General features: G+C 40.7%; 1 protein-coding gene across 6 annotated transcripts in view; it reads right to left on the bottom strand.

Annotated features, from left to right (window-relative positions):
- slc4a2b (solute carrier family 4 member 2b) overlaps positions 1 to 16992 on the bottom strand; it is a 48458-nt gene that overhangs the window by 20839 nt on the left and 10627 nt on the right. For 3 of the 6 annotated variants that reach the window (XM_087846229.1, XM_087846230.1, XM_087846228.1), the window contains 2 exons: positions 14174 to 14253; positions 8476 to 8647 (listed from right to left, as the gene is read on the bottom strand). In XM_087846229.1, coding sequence (XP_087702355.1) covers positions 8476 to 8535 — 60 coding nt within the window. In that variant the 5' untranslated portion in view covers positions 8536 to 8647; positions 14174 to 14253. Of the gene's footprint in view, positions 1 to 8475; positions 8648 to 14173; positions 14460 to 16992 lie in introns of those variants that run through there. The other 3 variants (XM_087846231.1, XM_087846233.1, XM_087846232.1) reach the window with 3 other exon arrangements.

Genomic DNA, 16992 nt, shown 5'->3' with positions numbered 1-16992 from the left:
CCAAATTAGAGCAGTGTGAAAGTAGACTCTTTCCAAGAGCTCGAGTTTATGCACGTTGCTCAAATATATTCATTAAGGCGAAAAGAAAAACAAAAGTGACTAGAGCAGGGCGATATCATTTATTATTTATCATGATATACATTTGAAAATTTGCGATAACGATATAACTGACGATATAATTGACACTAGACAAAATACTTTACAACTCCACAACTTTATTAGTGCAAAAAAACCCCATCAATGTATTTTCACTTAAACAAGCAGCTGTTTTTTATGCGCATTAAAGTTATATAAAAATGTAACAGTGCAAATTCCTTGCTGACAGTTTAACCAAAAGGCATTTCCAGTGGAAATTGGCCGACATATCCTCAGCATAACCATGTATAATATCCACAAAACTTAAAAAGAGGTTATACACACACACACAATATGGTAATATTATGTTGAAGCACAGCACGTATCACTCCGCAAAGCTCCTGCCTACGATAGCCGTAATGCTCCGACAATCCATCAAGCGGTGCGGCTTCGTAGATTAGCAAAGTCGTACTAAAACATTTGACAGATTTTCGAGCGCCGTGTACGACATAAAATCGTTTCGAGGTCAGTAAACACAACCAGAATTCACACATAAGGCACACGGGATTATAAGGGGCACTGTCGATTTTCAGAAAAATCAAAGGATTGATTTTAAGTGTGCCGTATTTTCCAAACAACACGGTAATAACGATGGCCCGCTAGCATGCGCTACCAAAAATAGTGCTTTGTTGTGTATCTGACGGATGAAAGCTAAACCAGTTCCACACCACTGAAGTTGCAGCATTTTAACAAACCAGTTCTGGTTCATCCGTTTCATTTAACGATCCACTTTCGCTCTTCTCATTCTGCGTCGCCGCCATGTGCGTATGTAAACATAGGCACTGCGCATGCCAGTTTTACCCATATTCTATCGCGATATTTCATTTTCCTATCGTTGCCCAAAATTACACCGGTATTACCGTGAACGGTATGATATAGCCCAGCCCTAAGTGTGACCCATCTTAAACACACAACGCAGTTTGTTTCATAAGCATTTCCAGTTTTTGGAACTAGAACTGTTAAGTTAGCCATTTCACAGTCAATGCTTTTTTTAAACATGTGAAAAAGCCTGAAAGGTTGAGTCAGACAATAAAGCACGCTCTTAATACTGAATTTGCATTGCATGATCCAAATGTGTAGACCGGGGCTAGAGATGTGCAGTTTGAGACCCGGCAAAACTGAGTTTAAGACATTTTAATATTTTAGCTTTAGCCAGAAAATGAGAGAAGTTTAAATGCATTAGTACAAGCATAATTCAATCTAAGCACACTCTTCATCAATCCTGTAAAAGTGGTTCAGCTATTTCAACAAATGATCTATGTCCATGTATGAGAATTAGCAGTTGAGGGAGCTAATGTAATGCAATCTAATGGATCCAATACAGAGAAAAAAAAAACAGTTTAGGATTTCAATCGTTGTGAGCTGAAGAAGGAAGAACATTGCACAGAGTCCTGGGAGGACTTGAGACGGGGTCTGGGTGCTAGGGAAGAGTTATCAGATGACGGGGGAAAGTTCAGCAGTAGTGCCAAGAAGGTGTTCGGTGTGTCCTCTGGACAGAGGAAAGAGGACAAAGAAACTTGGCTGTGGAATGAGGGAGTACAAGAAAGTGTTCAAAGAAAGAGGTTGACAGAGAATAAGTGGGATAGGCAGGATGTTTAAGAAAGTAGACGGGAGTACTGGGAAGCGAGGTGTACAGGAACGACAGGTGGTAAAGACAAGGAAAAAGTTTATAGTGAGTTGTATGTGAGGCTGGATGCAGTTCATAGCTGCACTGTGCTGTTCTCTTCAACAAATTACCATTCCACTGCTTTCATAGCACTTTAAAGCATACACCTAGGTTAGAGCATTTAATAATAACTCAGTGCCAACTGAGTCATGTGTGATTCAGCGAATTTCAGTTCTTTACCCACATTAAGGCCTGTTTATCTTTGGCTCAGCTCTTTTGTGTTGGAGCAACCCGACAGGACTCTATCCACTCGCGTTACATCTAAAATGTTATAACGCAAGTTAAATCATCAGTCAAGTAGAAGTCAACACCAAGAGAATAGTAGCGAGGTAGTGGCTGGATTTCATCTTTACTTTTTGCAGATGATGTCATTCTGTTGGCTTCAACAGGTGGTGACCTCCAGCTTGCACCGGAGCAGTTTGTGGTCAAGTATGAGACGTCGAGAATGAGATTCAGCACCTCCAAGTCCGAGATCATGGTTCTCAGCTGGAAAAGGGTGGCGCGCCCTCTCCTGGTCAGGGGAACGTTTCTACCCCAGGTGGAGGGGTTTAAGTATCGGGGTCTTTTTCATGAGTGAGGGGAGAGTGAAGCGTGAGCCACAGAAAGGAGTTTCCTTTAGAATCAGTGTCCTGGACTGTGTTAAACTTGATTTTGACTTCTTTGGGAAATCTGATTTATGACGAAACCAGAAGTCACTCTTGACTAGGGATGGCACCGGTTCTAGAGTGCCATCATGGCACCTAGCCCTGCCAGTGTAGCAGAAATGATGACGGATGATGATGGCAGCAGCAGCCGTTCTTCTCTGCGCGAGTAGCTTAATGTTGTTCGTGTGTAATTTACGTTGAGTAGGCTAACCACGTTATTACATTAATGCATGTAAGGTGAACTAGCAAACACCGTCGTAGCTACATGCGGCTGTCTTCTTGTTTGATGGCAGATACTCCCTTCACCCTGGCCAAAAAAGCTAAAATGACCAAAGAAAAAGTGGAAAACAGTTAAACATGAGAGGTTTTTGGACAAAGTTTGTGTTTTTTTCCATTGTTTAAGCACTGCTTCCAGCCAAGAATGATACCATATATGCCCCATAGCTACAGAAAAGGCTAACATTGTTATCTTTTCACAAAAAAAAAAACAAAAAAAAAACAAAACAGCTGAACATGAGAGGTTTTTGGACCAATTTTTTGTTCTCCATTCTTTAAGCACCGGTTTGAGCACCGGCACCGTTTCAAAAGTACCAGTTTGGCACCGGTATCGGATAAAACCTAAACGATACCCATCCCTACTCTTGACCCTACACCGCAACCCTCCACGCCATTCACACCGTTGTGAGCTGCATCAGTCTGATGTGTAGTTGCATTTCTCAGGAGGTGGACGTCAAAGGTTATAGCATAAGGTTAAAATGAATTCACAATTACATTGTAAGTTACATCATAGATTTGCCTTCGAAGCATGAGTCACGCATTAGAAATGGGGTGAGGAGGTCTGTCTGTGTCAAAAGGAGCCAGTTGAGGTGGTTTGGGCATCTGACTAGGATGCCTCCTGGACAATTCCTAGGCATGTATTTCAAGTGTTTCCTACTGGAAACAGGTCCTGGGAAAGACCTAGGACTGAAGATATTCTCTCTCTCAGCTGGCTTGGGAACAACTTTGTATCCCCCTGGATGAGCTGGAAGACGTGGCCAGGGCGAGGAAAGTCTGCCTGAGCTGCTTCCTGCATAACCTGATACCACATATGCGGCAAAAGAAATATGGATGGATAATTTTAAAAGGGGCATGTCTAGTTAGCTTTTCCTCAAAAAATATATATTTTGTTAAAAGTGATTTTCAAATAGCTAACAGGGTTTATCAAATAATGTATTTGCCAATTTTAAAACCTTTATCCACTTGTGAAAGATTTCCTTTCAACATTAGTTTACTGTATCTGCTGCACTAAGACTGCTGAAACATGTAATGCATCCATTTTTAATGCAGGTTTTAGTGAGTGGCATGCATGTGCAGAGACTGTTGTAGAAAGAAACCAACACTCAGCATGTGGAGGCTGCAGGAGATTATTTGTGTGGTGAGGCAGTCTCAAATCCTCCACAGTCAGCACTTGGAAGCAAAGTGGAGGCGGGGGTGCAGACACTGTGGTGATCATGTTGTACATCGTGGCTGATGTGTCGCTGTATTAACTCATATCTTTAAAGTAAATCAACTGCAAGAAAATCCCACTGCAGATTGTGCTCAGTTTTCCAGAACAGTGTGTGAAAGCAGAAGAGTTGTAACCCAGGTGTTACCTCAGCCAGCGCTCAAATTTCTATTACAAACATTGATTTCAACAACCTTCCTGTTGCATCATGCATTAAAAAGGCCATGTTTAAAGTTTTGCTTTTCCCAGCCATCAGTCTGACGCAATTTGGTAGTATACACAGCCTGGGGTCGTGTTTCTACGCCTCATTTTATTTAAAATGTCCAACTGACAAACTGAGTTTACAAACTCAAGTGAGATGAGTCAGATACAGAGGGAGTCAGATACACGTCACAGGAAGAATGAAGCTAGAATGATAAAAAAAAAAAAAAAGTTTGAAAGAGGAGGTAGTGCAAACCACAGAGGGCTGATCCCAATCACAGACGGCCAACGGCTCACTGAAAGAGTTTACTGAAAGGTCAAAGTTCAATGCCGCAAAGACAAAGTGTGCATTTCAATCTCAACGTGAAGTTCAAGGGTGAGACTCCCTAAAAGGAATCAAAGAGAGGGGCGTGATTACGATTGTGAAATAGTCAACAGGCAAAGAATATTTTGATTTTAACCTGCAACAAGAGGCCATCTATCCCGTTTAAAGCTGATTTTTTAATATTTTTGTAGCATCCCTTAACATAACAATTGGAATCACGTATACCATGTTTATAAAGCTCTACATACTAAAACCTGTAAAGCGGGAATGGAACCTCGTGAGAAACGCCACAGTTGTGGAGGGCAGCACCAATAAGCTGAAATAATTCTACTCAGAAGTTTTTTCTCCTTATTAGCTTATTGATGCTGTTCTCCACAACAGTCCCAGTGTCAGTTAAGTGTAACATTTCCCATTAAAAAACAAAGTTTAATAGTCTAAACTTGCAGTTCTCAAAAACACTGATGACAAATTTTACGTCACTTAAACTAAAGTGGACCCAACGAGGCTCACAGACGTGTAAACTATAACAACTATTACAGGGGAGAAAATAAAGGATCCTCCCCAATAATTCTAACACTGACTCAGTTAATTTGCTAATGTGGGCTGACTAAGCCATTTCTCCATGCTCTGTTTACATTCCTAACAAGGTGACCTACACGGCAGCAGGGGCAGAAGGAAGCATGTGTTGCACCCCGAGAGAATGGAGTTAGCTAGCTTAGGGTCACCAACCAGCAGATGCTCTGTAAGAAACCGTGACTTCAGAATTTCCTTTCCAAGGAGAGAAGTAACAGAGAACACTCCCACAACACTTGCCCCGTTATTTTTTGTAGGAAGTTCATTTCCTTGTTTGCTTTGCAATTTAACAGTTAACTCGTTGTGGTTTGGTTACAACCACTAAAAAAAAAAAATCTCTGTAAGCCCCTGTGGAGAAAACTCTCATAATCTCACTGCTGACCATCAGAGGAGTGACTATCTACAACTACTCATGCATTAAGATGACATAAGGAAGTAATTATTAACTTCTATTTTTGCAGCTTAAGGAGAAAAGGAAATGAGCTACTGGGCATAGAAAAAAAAAAAACCCTCAAGAACAAGACTGAACATTAAACAGCTGCAGGGGTTGTGCTGAGGTTAGGTTTACCTTAAGAAGCAAAGTCAGACAACATTTGGAACAATCTCTGTTCGGGGAAAGCGGGGAAAGATAACATCAAGCCAAAATGTCACACAAACGGCCTGTGCACAAAGGCGACAAACTCACCTTATACAGGAAGTCCATCAAATGACATTACAGGCGTTTTTGCGATGTGAACCTCAGAGACGGTTTTGGTTTTCCTGTATCAAGGTAGTGCTGGCTCCTTTCCTAGAAGGCAACGCGTTTCCATTTCAGTTTGCCCCAGTCACGTGACCAGGGCAGATCTTCACGGCAGGAAGGCGACAACCACTGATATTAGTTTCAAAATGTCAGCACATAAAATCCAGAGTGGAGTACCTGACCACTCCTTGACCACACACACACACACACCGCTCAGGAGTTAATCATTTACCCAGAATTTTTTTTATCTTTGTGCTACCAACTGGCAAATCTCATCACAGTCAAAAGAAATTATGGATCACAGGCTCAGTAAGACTGTTGACTGCCATAAACCTACTAAGTACAAACACAATAAAGACATGCAGAGTGCTGTAAATGAACACAGGAGCTCTGCCCTTTGCACCATGTTCTTCATAGCAACTAATGCCTTTGGTATTATACACAAACTGGATGTCTGTGCATCTAAAGGCACTGTATTAGGAATTTACTGCTTCTAAATAAACAGCATTTTACCCTTTTCACTTTGTCAGGAACAGGAAGTTTATTTAGTTGTTATCAGTATCATTATTATTATTTAGTTATGATGATTTTGATCAAGGAAATAATCTGATCCTGAAGTGCTGATTAGATGTGAGCTGTGCAGGATTTAAGATAAACAGTCATACGCAAAGGTATGCATCCATCTATCCACAGCGGGGTATAATATTAGTCAGATGACTTCATTTAAATGCTTAAATGCAGCAGCAGCACAAACATGGTTGAGAGGTCCAGTTCACTGACTGGCAAAGGTTGCCCAAGTCGGCATACCTGTCAATCGAAGCAGCAACATCCCTAAATTTAAGCCTTAGTAGTATAACTCAAGGAAGAGTTGGATATAAATAAATAAATAAATCTATCAATAAATCAATTAAAAAACAATCCACCCTTTACAGTTGTAGAACTATTACCTCCAATCTCAAGGCCACACCTGGAAATGGGTGCAGTTCAATGAGTTGGTGCTCCAACTATCTCAGTGTCCTGTTAATGTGCGAGCAGGAGACTAACAGACAGATTAGTGCAGCGTCTGCAGTGATGTGCATGCTGAATCAGTCTGTTGGGGTGGAGAGAGCCGAGTATAAAAGTGAAACTGTCGATTTTTACAGATAAATCGACAGCTTTACTTTCACTTTACTTTTGTATTTTGATGTACGTTCCTACCCTCACGTATTGCCTCGAGCTGTGGGGAATGATTAAAAGAATGAGGCTGCAGAAACAAGCAGCGGAAATGATCTTCCTCTAAGGGCTGTCTGGGCCCTTAGAGACTCAGTCATTCAGGAGGAGCTCAGAGTAGAGCCGCTACTCCTCCACATCGAATGGAGCAAGCTGTGGTGACTGGACACAAGCACGTCCAGTCAGGAAACAAGCACGTCCTGCAGGGAGGAGGCCCCTAGGCAAACCAAGGACATGCAGTAGACATTGCATCTTTTAGCTGGCTTGGGATCACCTTGGAATATATCTCTCTGTCTCTCTATATCTGTATTTATCTATAGATATCTCAATAGATAGATCAGTAATTGCGTTTAGTGGATCAAATTTCATCTAAATGCTTCTAATTCTCTGCGTTAACTAGTGAGATTCGACTTCAAAGTGTGTACGCCTTCAACCTTCAACCTTTGTCTAGTTCCCGAGTAGTTGCAACATTTGAAATGAAGTCCAAAGCTAGGCTCAAGGTGGGATTTCCTCCTTCCTGCCGTGAAAAACTGAAAACAACGGCAGAAGACGAACGTGTACTCTCAGTCAGTAGTGGCCTTCATGACTGGTTATTCAGAAATAAATGTTTTCCCATTTCTACCTAGCTGCACATATAATTCACAGTAAAGTTATCAAAAATATGGCTTGTCATTCTGGGAAAGATAGAGAATCTTTAGTTTAATTTTAAAAGAACAAGAGCTCCAGGGGAAGGTGGGTAAATCAGTTAATAAAACCACAATCCTGATATTTCCTGGTATGAAATTGAACGTATGCCTGGAATTTACAAGCCATAGTCATAAACAGATCAGCTCTAGCAACATGAGAGTATTCACGGCTGGATTGTGATTATTTTCTGCTGCAGCAAGATAATCACAAGAGGACCTTGTTGAGAACCTCTGTGGAGGAATTCTGCTTTCTTTGGCCACTGACCAGCTGTCCTCAGGCCTTTGCCAGCCATGTTTATCAACTCGTGCTCCACCAGCAGCCTCGCAATCAACTCTCATTATGTGCCAATATTGTTTTCACTGTTTTCAACAACGTCAACTTTAAGAAAAGAGGAAGGAAACAGATTTAACTGTGTGCCTGCTGATATTTTCCAGTGCTCTAATAAGAGGGTGATTTCAACAGGAGCTGCTCTCTGAGCGTTCCTGAACATTTTTATGTTGTAGTCAGAGCTGCTGTATGTTGGCAGGGAACTGGATGTTACTAGATTTGCACTGGAGGGAACATCACTGCCCAAAATACACACTCCAATGCCAGAGAGGGCAGAGGAAGCTGATGCAGCATAAATCCAGCACAAGGAGAACTGATAGGAAAAGACCAAACTAAGGAAAGACTAAGTCCTGTCAATGTGTTTAGTTTAATGTGGTTTTAATTCAGAGCCACTATCTCATATCCTTTATCATGCAGCTAGTGATGGTGTAGCCTGACCTGATAGTGTAGGCTGAAGCTTTTGTGCATGTGGGCGTGCGTACTTACTCCGTGAATAACCGAAGCCACGGCGTCCGTAACCTGGCTGGGAGCATCGGGGTTGCTCATGGCTCTGCAGTAGAGTCGTTGCTGGAGAGGCGCTGGAAAGCTGGTTTAGACTGGTGTGGCTTTAGCCCTTCTCTTTCTCACTGGGACTCAGACAGCTTTTGGGCAGCATAACCTGGAGCCAGATGCAGATCAGGGAGTTAGATCACATGATGACAGATTTAAAACTTCAAGGTGAACAAGAGTGCAAAAGCCACCAAATACAAATCTAGAAAGAATAAGGACGAAGATATCTTTGAGATTTAAACAAAAATTGTCAGCGTTACACTTTTTTTTCAAGGTCAGACAGTGAACTGTCCTAGTCAATTAACCCCAGGGGGTGGGTGGGGTGGGGGCGGGGAGGCACTTTTGTTTCTTCGGACTTAAACTGGTCACTTTTATGATGAAGCAAAATGTAACGCATTCTATTTGAGCCATAAAAAGGCAACAACTTCAGAGAACTACATTACATCTTTCTTTTCCTTTTTATTTAATTCTTGCCTTGAAGCCCTGCAGAGCTTCCCAACTACTATTCAAGGGCGTTGACCAATTCAGCTCGATAAGATAAGAGCCAGATAACATTAATGCTACTATGCCTTTGATAAGCGGCAGCACGTGCCTCAGCCAACCTCCGTCATTCCAGAGTCTCCGTCACGTATGGTACACACGTAATCATAGGTAGAGATTGTGTAAGATGTTATTGAAGGGGCTTTCGGTACAATACGTACAAAATTAATTGTATCTCTCATTAGATTTTTTTTTTTTTTATAAATCAAAAGTTGTGAAATGGTGTGGTTCTGACTTCTTCTGAGTGCACCCTGAATGTCCTTGGCTGTTGATGAAAGCAAGAAATCTGAAGATGCTATCTTAAGCACCTGGAAAAAAAATTTCTCCCAATCAAACTCTAACTTACAAAACTGAATAAATGGGGGGGGGGGGGGGGGGGGGGGGGTTAAAGGCTAAAGAGATCAACCGAAACTTTAACCAAATGAAGCAAACTGGTTACTTCTGTATATATCAGGTACCAAAAAAGGGTCCTTAAAAAAAGTTTCCCACTTGCAACAATATTAAAGCAGCAGGAGGGCCCTCTGTGGGTTCATGTTCTGCCAAAGCTGGCCGCGCTGGCTTTCTGACAGCATCTATCAAAGAAACGATAAGCCTTCTTGGTGCCTGAACGCAATCATATCACTGACCTTGTTCGCAGTGAGCGATTTCATAGAGGTTTCTCTGAAGTACAATCAATGATATAAATTTTAATTTAAGAGGCAGACTTGAACTTTTGTTTGGACATGGATTTAGCAAAGATAGTACTTCACTGCACCAAATGTTAATTACATGCATAGTTTGAGATAATCCCATCCGTGCGGCAGTGGTAATAAAAGAGTCCGCCTCAGTTTGAGCTTTGGGCGTGCATGAAAATTACTTTCTCAGTAAACCTAGACCCCACCACAGTGGAGGAGGCAGAGCTGGCTACACAGGGATAAAGTTACCAAACCCTGGGATTCTGGGCGAAAACTATGGGAACCAACTCATCCACCTAAGGGCACGTCTGTAATCATACCTTTAGGATAACAATAATGATCAGAAAAGGAAAACAATAATGACTGCAGTTGCCTTTTCGAGCAGGTAGGTTAAGAAACAACATGGTCCTCTGTCTGACATCAGGTACACTCAGAGGACTGAATAAAAGAAAAACTGGTGGGTCCCTAGTGCAGGAACTGAAAAAGGCACTGATAAGTGCTGAGGTCAGCATGTTCCTTTTCCCACCTGGAAGAAATCCATCAGGTCTTCCAAGAGTCACCCAGGAGTCTGGTACTTTGTAAAGAGTTTCTTAGATGAGGAGGATGGAATTTTCTCTTTATAAGCTTGAAAACCTTTCCGTGTTAGACTTAGCCACGGCCTTTAAATGTGCACACACAAAGCTTTGGGAAATCTTTCCTTCAGGGAGGAAGTAAGTATGAAAACAGGAAGAAGGTAACAGCAACAGACAGATGCCTGTCAGTAGGAACTGTAAACTTATAGAAAGAAATGGAACAAGTGGTTTCCAGATTTCTTTCCAGCAGCTGAAAAATAGGTTTGGTCCACACATACACAAGTCCAAAGCTTCAAATACAACCAAATTAGCTGAAAGTTTAGTGCCATGTGTGTAAACTAAACAGAAGTCAAAGACACACAGCAAATGTTGAAATTGTAAATTTTTAGTTTTGTTGAAAGGTATACTCTTACTTTGAAACCTATTAAAGCAACAGGTTTCATAAAAGGCTAAGTTAAGGCACCACCTCTTCTTTGAACAATACTTTTGGTAACTGAGGAAACTTTTTACCAGCCAATTTTCCCATTATTGCTTAATATAGGACTCTAGCTAATTAGCTAGTCAGGCTTCCTTTGTATTATGTGCCAAAGGTTTTATTTTGGTGAAAGGTCAGTAAGCAGCAATGAGACTGATGACACATGCAGAATGTGGTTTGGCATTGCCTTGTTGGAACGAGGAAGGCCTTCCCTGAAAAAGGCTTGTTTGAATGGCACCATACACCAATCCAAACCATGCAAATATAACATTAATGGAGCCTTCACAGATATGCAAGGTAAACACGCCACATGCATTAACTAACCCCCATACTATAATGGATGCTGACCTTTCAAGTGAATCTAATAACCTGCATGGTGCCTCTCCTCTTTAGCTCCAATGACTAGTCAAATTCTGAATTGCTCATTTTAAATGCGCTCTAGCCACCTGGAGCTTGTTTGGTTTGTATGGTAGTTGGATTTGTTGATGTGCTGCGTTCAACAAAAATAGCCTCTGTGTTACTGAGCCTTTGCAGTTGTATCGACGGGCTTGTAGTGGTGAGCCTGGATTTATAGTAGGCCCAAAGACTTCATACTCAGAAACAATACTAAATTGCTTTAGCCTGAACTCTTTTCATCTGTATTTGTTAAAGACTCAGCCTTGTTTGAACGCCTTTTTTTGTGTGTAAATATAGCAAGTCTTGGTCAAAGGGCAATGTCTAAAGCTTGGCTGGGGGGGATCAAGCCATTGCAGAGCAACAAAAGTTGCAGTTCCTCCAAGGGTCACTAGAGGCTGGCTCAAAAAAATAACCTGGTGCAAAAATAAAATGAATACAATCACATTTAAATTTAATTTATAAGTAATAAAAACATTTTAATGTATTTACGAAAAAAAAACAAAAAACTTCCACCTGACATCTAAATTTAAATGTCATTCTGTTTGACAGGTGCCCCGACTGGTAAGTGTTCAGTGTTTTATTAGCCCGTTACTGAGGACATCTAAGCATTGCACCCATAGAGATTACAGATGCAGATTGCTGTATAGCCCTCTAGCTGATAAATGGCACTCCAGCCTTTCATCCATATAAGGTAACTTTAAGAAAACAGTAAAGTTGAGCTTTCAACACCAATGAGTGACATCTTTCATGCCATCTGTGGTTAAGACACTAACCTAATCTTTTCTGAAGTGACGTACAAAGATGATTTGTTTTTCATTCTAAGCATACAGATTAATAAAAAAAATAAAATCAATCACATCTACCATTTTTCACCCAGATCTACCTCTCATACTTTTTATTATACAAGCACTGTGCCAACCAGGAGATTACCGCTTGAGAATTTAACATTTACACTTTTTCTTCAGCATGTGCAGCTTGACTGTGTCCCTAAGCATATAGCAACGTAATGGAAGACCACGATTATAAGTATCCCTGCAACAGATGGTCTGCCCCCCCAGAGACTACTGATGTCAGCATCATCCAGTCAATTTGGGATTACTTATTAGAGAAGTCACTGCCCCAGCCTAAAAAAAACACAATAGAAATTAAGCCAGTTCTTCAAGATCCTCAAACAAATTAAGTACTTAATGCTTATGTGTGCCTATGGTTACCTTCAAAGGGGTCACACCCAGTGTTGACTTGAATCACATTTTTACAGAAAACAAGCGGGTGTACCGTGTAACATGTTATTTTATAGTTTCTAACATGAGACTGCAATAAATCCCAAAAGCAAACACTTCCTTTGCTTTTGATTACACATCAGATTAATCTGTAAATCTCCAAAGATCTGCATCCCACTTTCAGAAGAAGACAATAACAGAGTGGGAGAGTGATGAGAGCTTGACATTTTCTCTTTATTTGGATCTCTGATGTGTACTTTGTGATGACTCATCGCTCCCAAAGTGTATGAATGCACCTGACTCTTTGGCTCTGTGGTATGTTGTAAGTTTCCATTCCTGATGAAAATCCCTCTATGTTTTTAAACTTTTCTGTGAGGAAGAGTTCCCTACCACTTGATGCATATCACAGACACATTTATGGGTAAATGGGATCCTTGAAGACAGCAGATTATAGAAAACAGAGCGCTGGATTAGGAGTCAAGAACTGATGGTTCGGCGCAAGAAAATCTCGGAAAAATAGCAAAAATGTCTTATACAGACCTACAAACTGCTTATTCTGCACCTGTGCATCTTCCACTTTGATGTCATTTGACCGTTTGTGTTAATCACAAGCAAAAGGTTAAAAATATCCTATGTCGTGCCCTCATAAATACACGAGACAGTCAGACGACGGGACGGAGGTTATGAGCCAGAAGAAAACCCACGACAAAAGTCCACATGTGCGTTAAACCAATGTTCTGTCAAGACGCCACGGCCAGGCCCGGCTTCAGTTGGCAGCTTGGCACGTGAGCGCCGACCGCAGTCTCCCTGCACATCTACAAATTCTATCAAAAACAAAGCATAATTAAAGAACAGTTCAATAAAATGTGCACACTGCCAATAAAAATGTCCGTGCACAGAAATAGAAGCTTGATCACAATGTCCAAACCTCAACCAATACACTGGCCTGTATTTATGAAAACAGGACAATGACAGGGAAGAAAGAAGAAGTATGAGTTTTCATTAAAGAACAGAGCTTTCCTTTAGCTGACAGTGCAGGTTTGAACAGACAACACCATGTTTTTCCTGAAACACTGACTGTGTTACTAACTATTATTATATTATTAATCTTTTATTTAAAAAAAAAAAAAAGAAAAAGAAAAAAAAAGAAAAGAACTAAAGTGGGTGAAGCGACAAACACATTAAAAAAATCACATCGTTTTTTGATGTAGCCACAAATGATCAAATTTTGATTTAACCACAGCACTTAGAAAGCAATCCGGTCCTAAAATGTGTCCTTTGAAGGCACCAATTTAAGATTTACAACACTGGAAAAACATGTTTGTGCTACTGAAACACAAGTGGGCAACAAGAGAGCTCATTTAAAGATCATTTAAAGGGCTTTTTGCTGTTTTTTTGGTTTTTTTACCCCCTTACCTTTCCTCCTTCCTCCAACTGTGTAATCTGTGGAGCATATTTGATTTGTTTACAGCTGGCTACAGATCACTGTGGTTGAACCCTGAGTCAGCTCTAATCTCACCTCAAATGTTTCATTATCAGGAAGGATTAGACTTGACAAATAACAGATCAGGTTACTCTTTTAAGCACTAGCCCATATGAATAATGAATTAATAAACCAAATAAAAATGAATGGCAAAATCAATAATCAGTAAAAAAAAAAAATAAAAATACATACAAATGTGACAAATGCAAATAGTTAAAAACCTAGCAACTGTTAATGCAGCAGAAAAAAAAAAAAGATTATTGATTGTACCATACCTTTGTGTGCTTTACTGCAGAGAAGCCACCGCAGACATTGTAGTGCAATTCTGAACTCTGCTGTGAATACAGACCCGGGGCTGATCAGAGTGCAGGGAGAAAACAAACAGAGGGAGAGGAGACAGATAGGGAGACAAAAAAAAGAAGGAGAGAGAGCGTGTTAGAGATGTGGAGTGTCTCGTCGAGCCGAATGCCCTCTCAGACCAACATGCACAGACTGATAACGGCAGCCTTCCTCCTCGGGATTACGTTTCCTCCTCCAGCCTGCTGACATGTAGCCATGTGACTCTAGGACCCATTCAGCACTGAGTCAGAGGCTGCTGCTCAGACATACACACACACACACACACACACACACACACACACACACACGTGCACACACACGCACACACCCTTGTGCAGAAAGTGGAAATGCAGCGATCGATATCTCTCTTTAACAAACCAAACGAGGGGAGTTGGATGTTTTGACAATTTTTGCCTTTGTGACGTTGACTTGCATTTGCTTACCACTAACTGTGACCAGTTCAGCTAAAACTAAACAGTGATTTTCTGCAATTTAGTTATGCTTTTTTATTTTAGAGACCTTAAAATTTCAAATAACCCATAATTGACACGCACCAAAAAAAGAAAACAATGATTAGACGCAAGTTAGGAAGGGTAAACATACTTTTAAGCAGCTGAAGTGTTATTTAAGAGTTATTGTAGATATATCCTCAGGCTCCAGGTTATGTTTTTGTGCTTTTTCACAGACAGTGCAGAAGTGCCTTAAATATGCTAACCCTTTAAGATTCATCGCAGCAGATCATCTGTCTCCATCTAGCCCCATCCTCAGCATCTTCCCGTCACACAAACCCTCTGCATGAACCCCATCCACTACATCAATGAATCTTCTGCAGACTTTCTTTTCTTTCACGCTGAAAGCTCCATATTCAACATCCACTATCCCTTTCTCTGCACACGCCCGACCTCGCCAAAAACATTTTTGGTTGTGTCTCTGGGAAAACACTTGCTCTGTGATGTCAGTGAACACTTTCCTCTTGGGTTTATGGACTCAGTTGCTCGGAGGATTATCCAGAACATGTCCCTGCTGTCATTGTCATAGATCTTGTCATTTTCATGATGGCAATGCCGAAAATGCTCAACTCAAGCCTAACGGGACTTCACTAACCAGTGGGTGACGTAATAGTGGCTAATTTCGTCTTTTATACTGTGCATAATCCTAACATGTTAAACTGAAAGGTTAAATTAATAAAACAACAAAATTAGCCAATATATTTCTGGCATGTTTGCATACTGATATTAACATGAAGCTTGGGGGGAAAAACAGTTTGGGGGATGCTAGCATGTTTACAATGGGCAACACAAAGTACAGCTAAGGCTTATGGGTAATTAGTGACCAGCAATGAGCCAATAAGCACCATGGAAGTTACTAATGATGTTTTCTCACTTGTTGTCCAGCTGCGTGCTGAGACACCATTGCTATCCTATATTCATTATCTGCCTGGACCCACATCCTTTATCTCACTGAAATTGTGGCAATATTACGGCTAACTAACACTAATGTTTTGTGCATAAACAAACCAAGGTGGGAAAAACAAATGTAGGTGTACACTCTGCGTACATACTCTTTGTTTTTCCAGTCAGTTTAATATCCGATTAATGTTTTAAATGAAACATGAGGGGAATCACCAAAGCAATTACAGGTAATCGTAAAGGAAATCTGAATATAGTACACCCAAAAATTGTTGCTGAGACCTTTACTTCAAAACCACAAATGTCAAACTTGTGAAAGTTGGAGAGGAAACATGAGGGGATTTCTAAAGTCAGTAGATGTCAATTGCTGGGGACAACGACTGCATGTCTAATCTAGCATCTGAGGGGCCATTCATAAGGGTAGGTTTCACCTGAGCTCAGCTCCAAGTTTCACAACAAACGGTCTGCTTTAAAATAAATAAAGAAACTTCTCATTGTAATTAGATGATAAAAGAAAAGAATTGAATGCACTTTATGACAAACTGTGCAAACTCCCCAGATGCACTGTAGGTGCTGTCAGCATGGCTAAAAAAAATGTAAATATTAAACATAAATAAAAACATAAATTAATAAATTAAGTGTTTCGTAATTGGTCGACCCAGTAAACAGTCAAACCACACAAGAATATTTTGTGGTTCTCCAGTTTTTCTAGCATCAAAGTCACATGAGGTTTGCACACAGTGCTTCCCATGTATTCGTTCTCAAAATATCCATGACAAATCTCTTTCTCAACCTAAAAAGGGTGAAACAAAGTCATGTGACACACGAACTTAACAGGTGACCAAAGATGGCAAAGAACATGACATCTTCTCATTTAGGCTATGAAACTTCTGCTTTTATTTCTAGCTCCCTCTGCAGGTTATTTACTACAGGTGTTTCTACTTCGCCACCCACACCTGGTTTTCAGACCCTGATGTAAACACATTGGTCTCTTTCTTCATTTTGTTTGAAAAATATATTTAAAACGTTATTTTACGCGAAGACAGAGTGCTTTAGTTGTTCCCTATGATTATATCTGCATAACAATAATTAGTACAGAACTGTGAGAATGTGTTAAGCCACCCCTCATTTCTTTAGATTTTACTAGGCAAATGAGAAAAAGGTGCAATGATTGGATGCAGTTTTGTTCAGTTCATTTTCAGTCCAGTTCATTTATAACTGGCTAACCAACTACTTCAACCTCCCCACTTCCCTTCCTTAAGAATGGCTTTTTGACAGGCACCGTTCCACTGTGAACATTTCTAATGACGCGTCCAACTGATGGGCCAGAAGCATCTCTCAGGTCC

This window comes from Neolamprologus brichardi, chromosome 9 (genome assembly GCF_056152115.1).
Source record: "Neolamprologus brichardi isolate AB-2024 chromosome 9, ASM5615211v1, whole genome shotgun sequence".
Taxonomy (NCBI): domain Eukaryota; kingdom Metazoa; phylum Chordata; class Actinopteri; order Cichliformes; family Cichlidae; genus Neolamprologus; species Neolamprologus brichardi.
The sequence above is the reverse complement of the archived record's forward strand: the minus strand, read 5'-3'. Positions and strand labels throughout refer to the sequence as shown.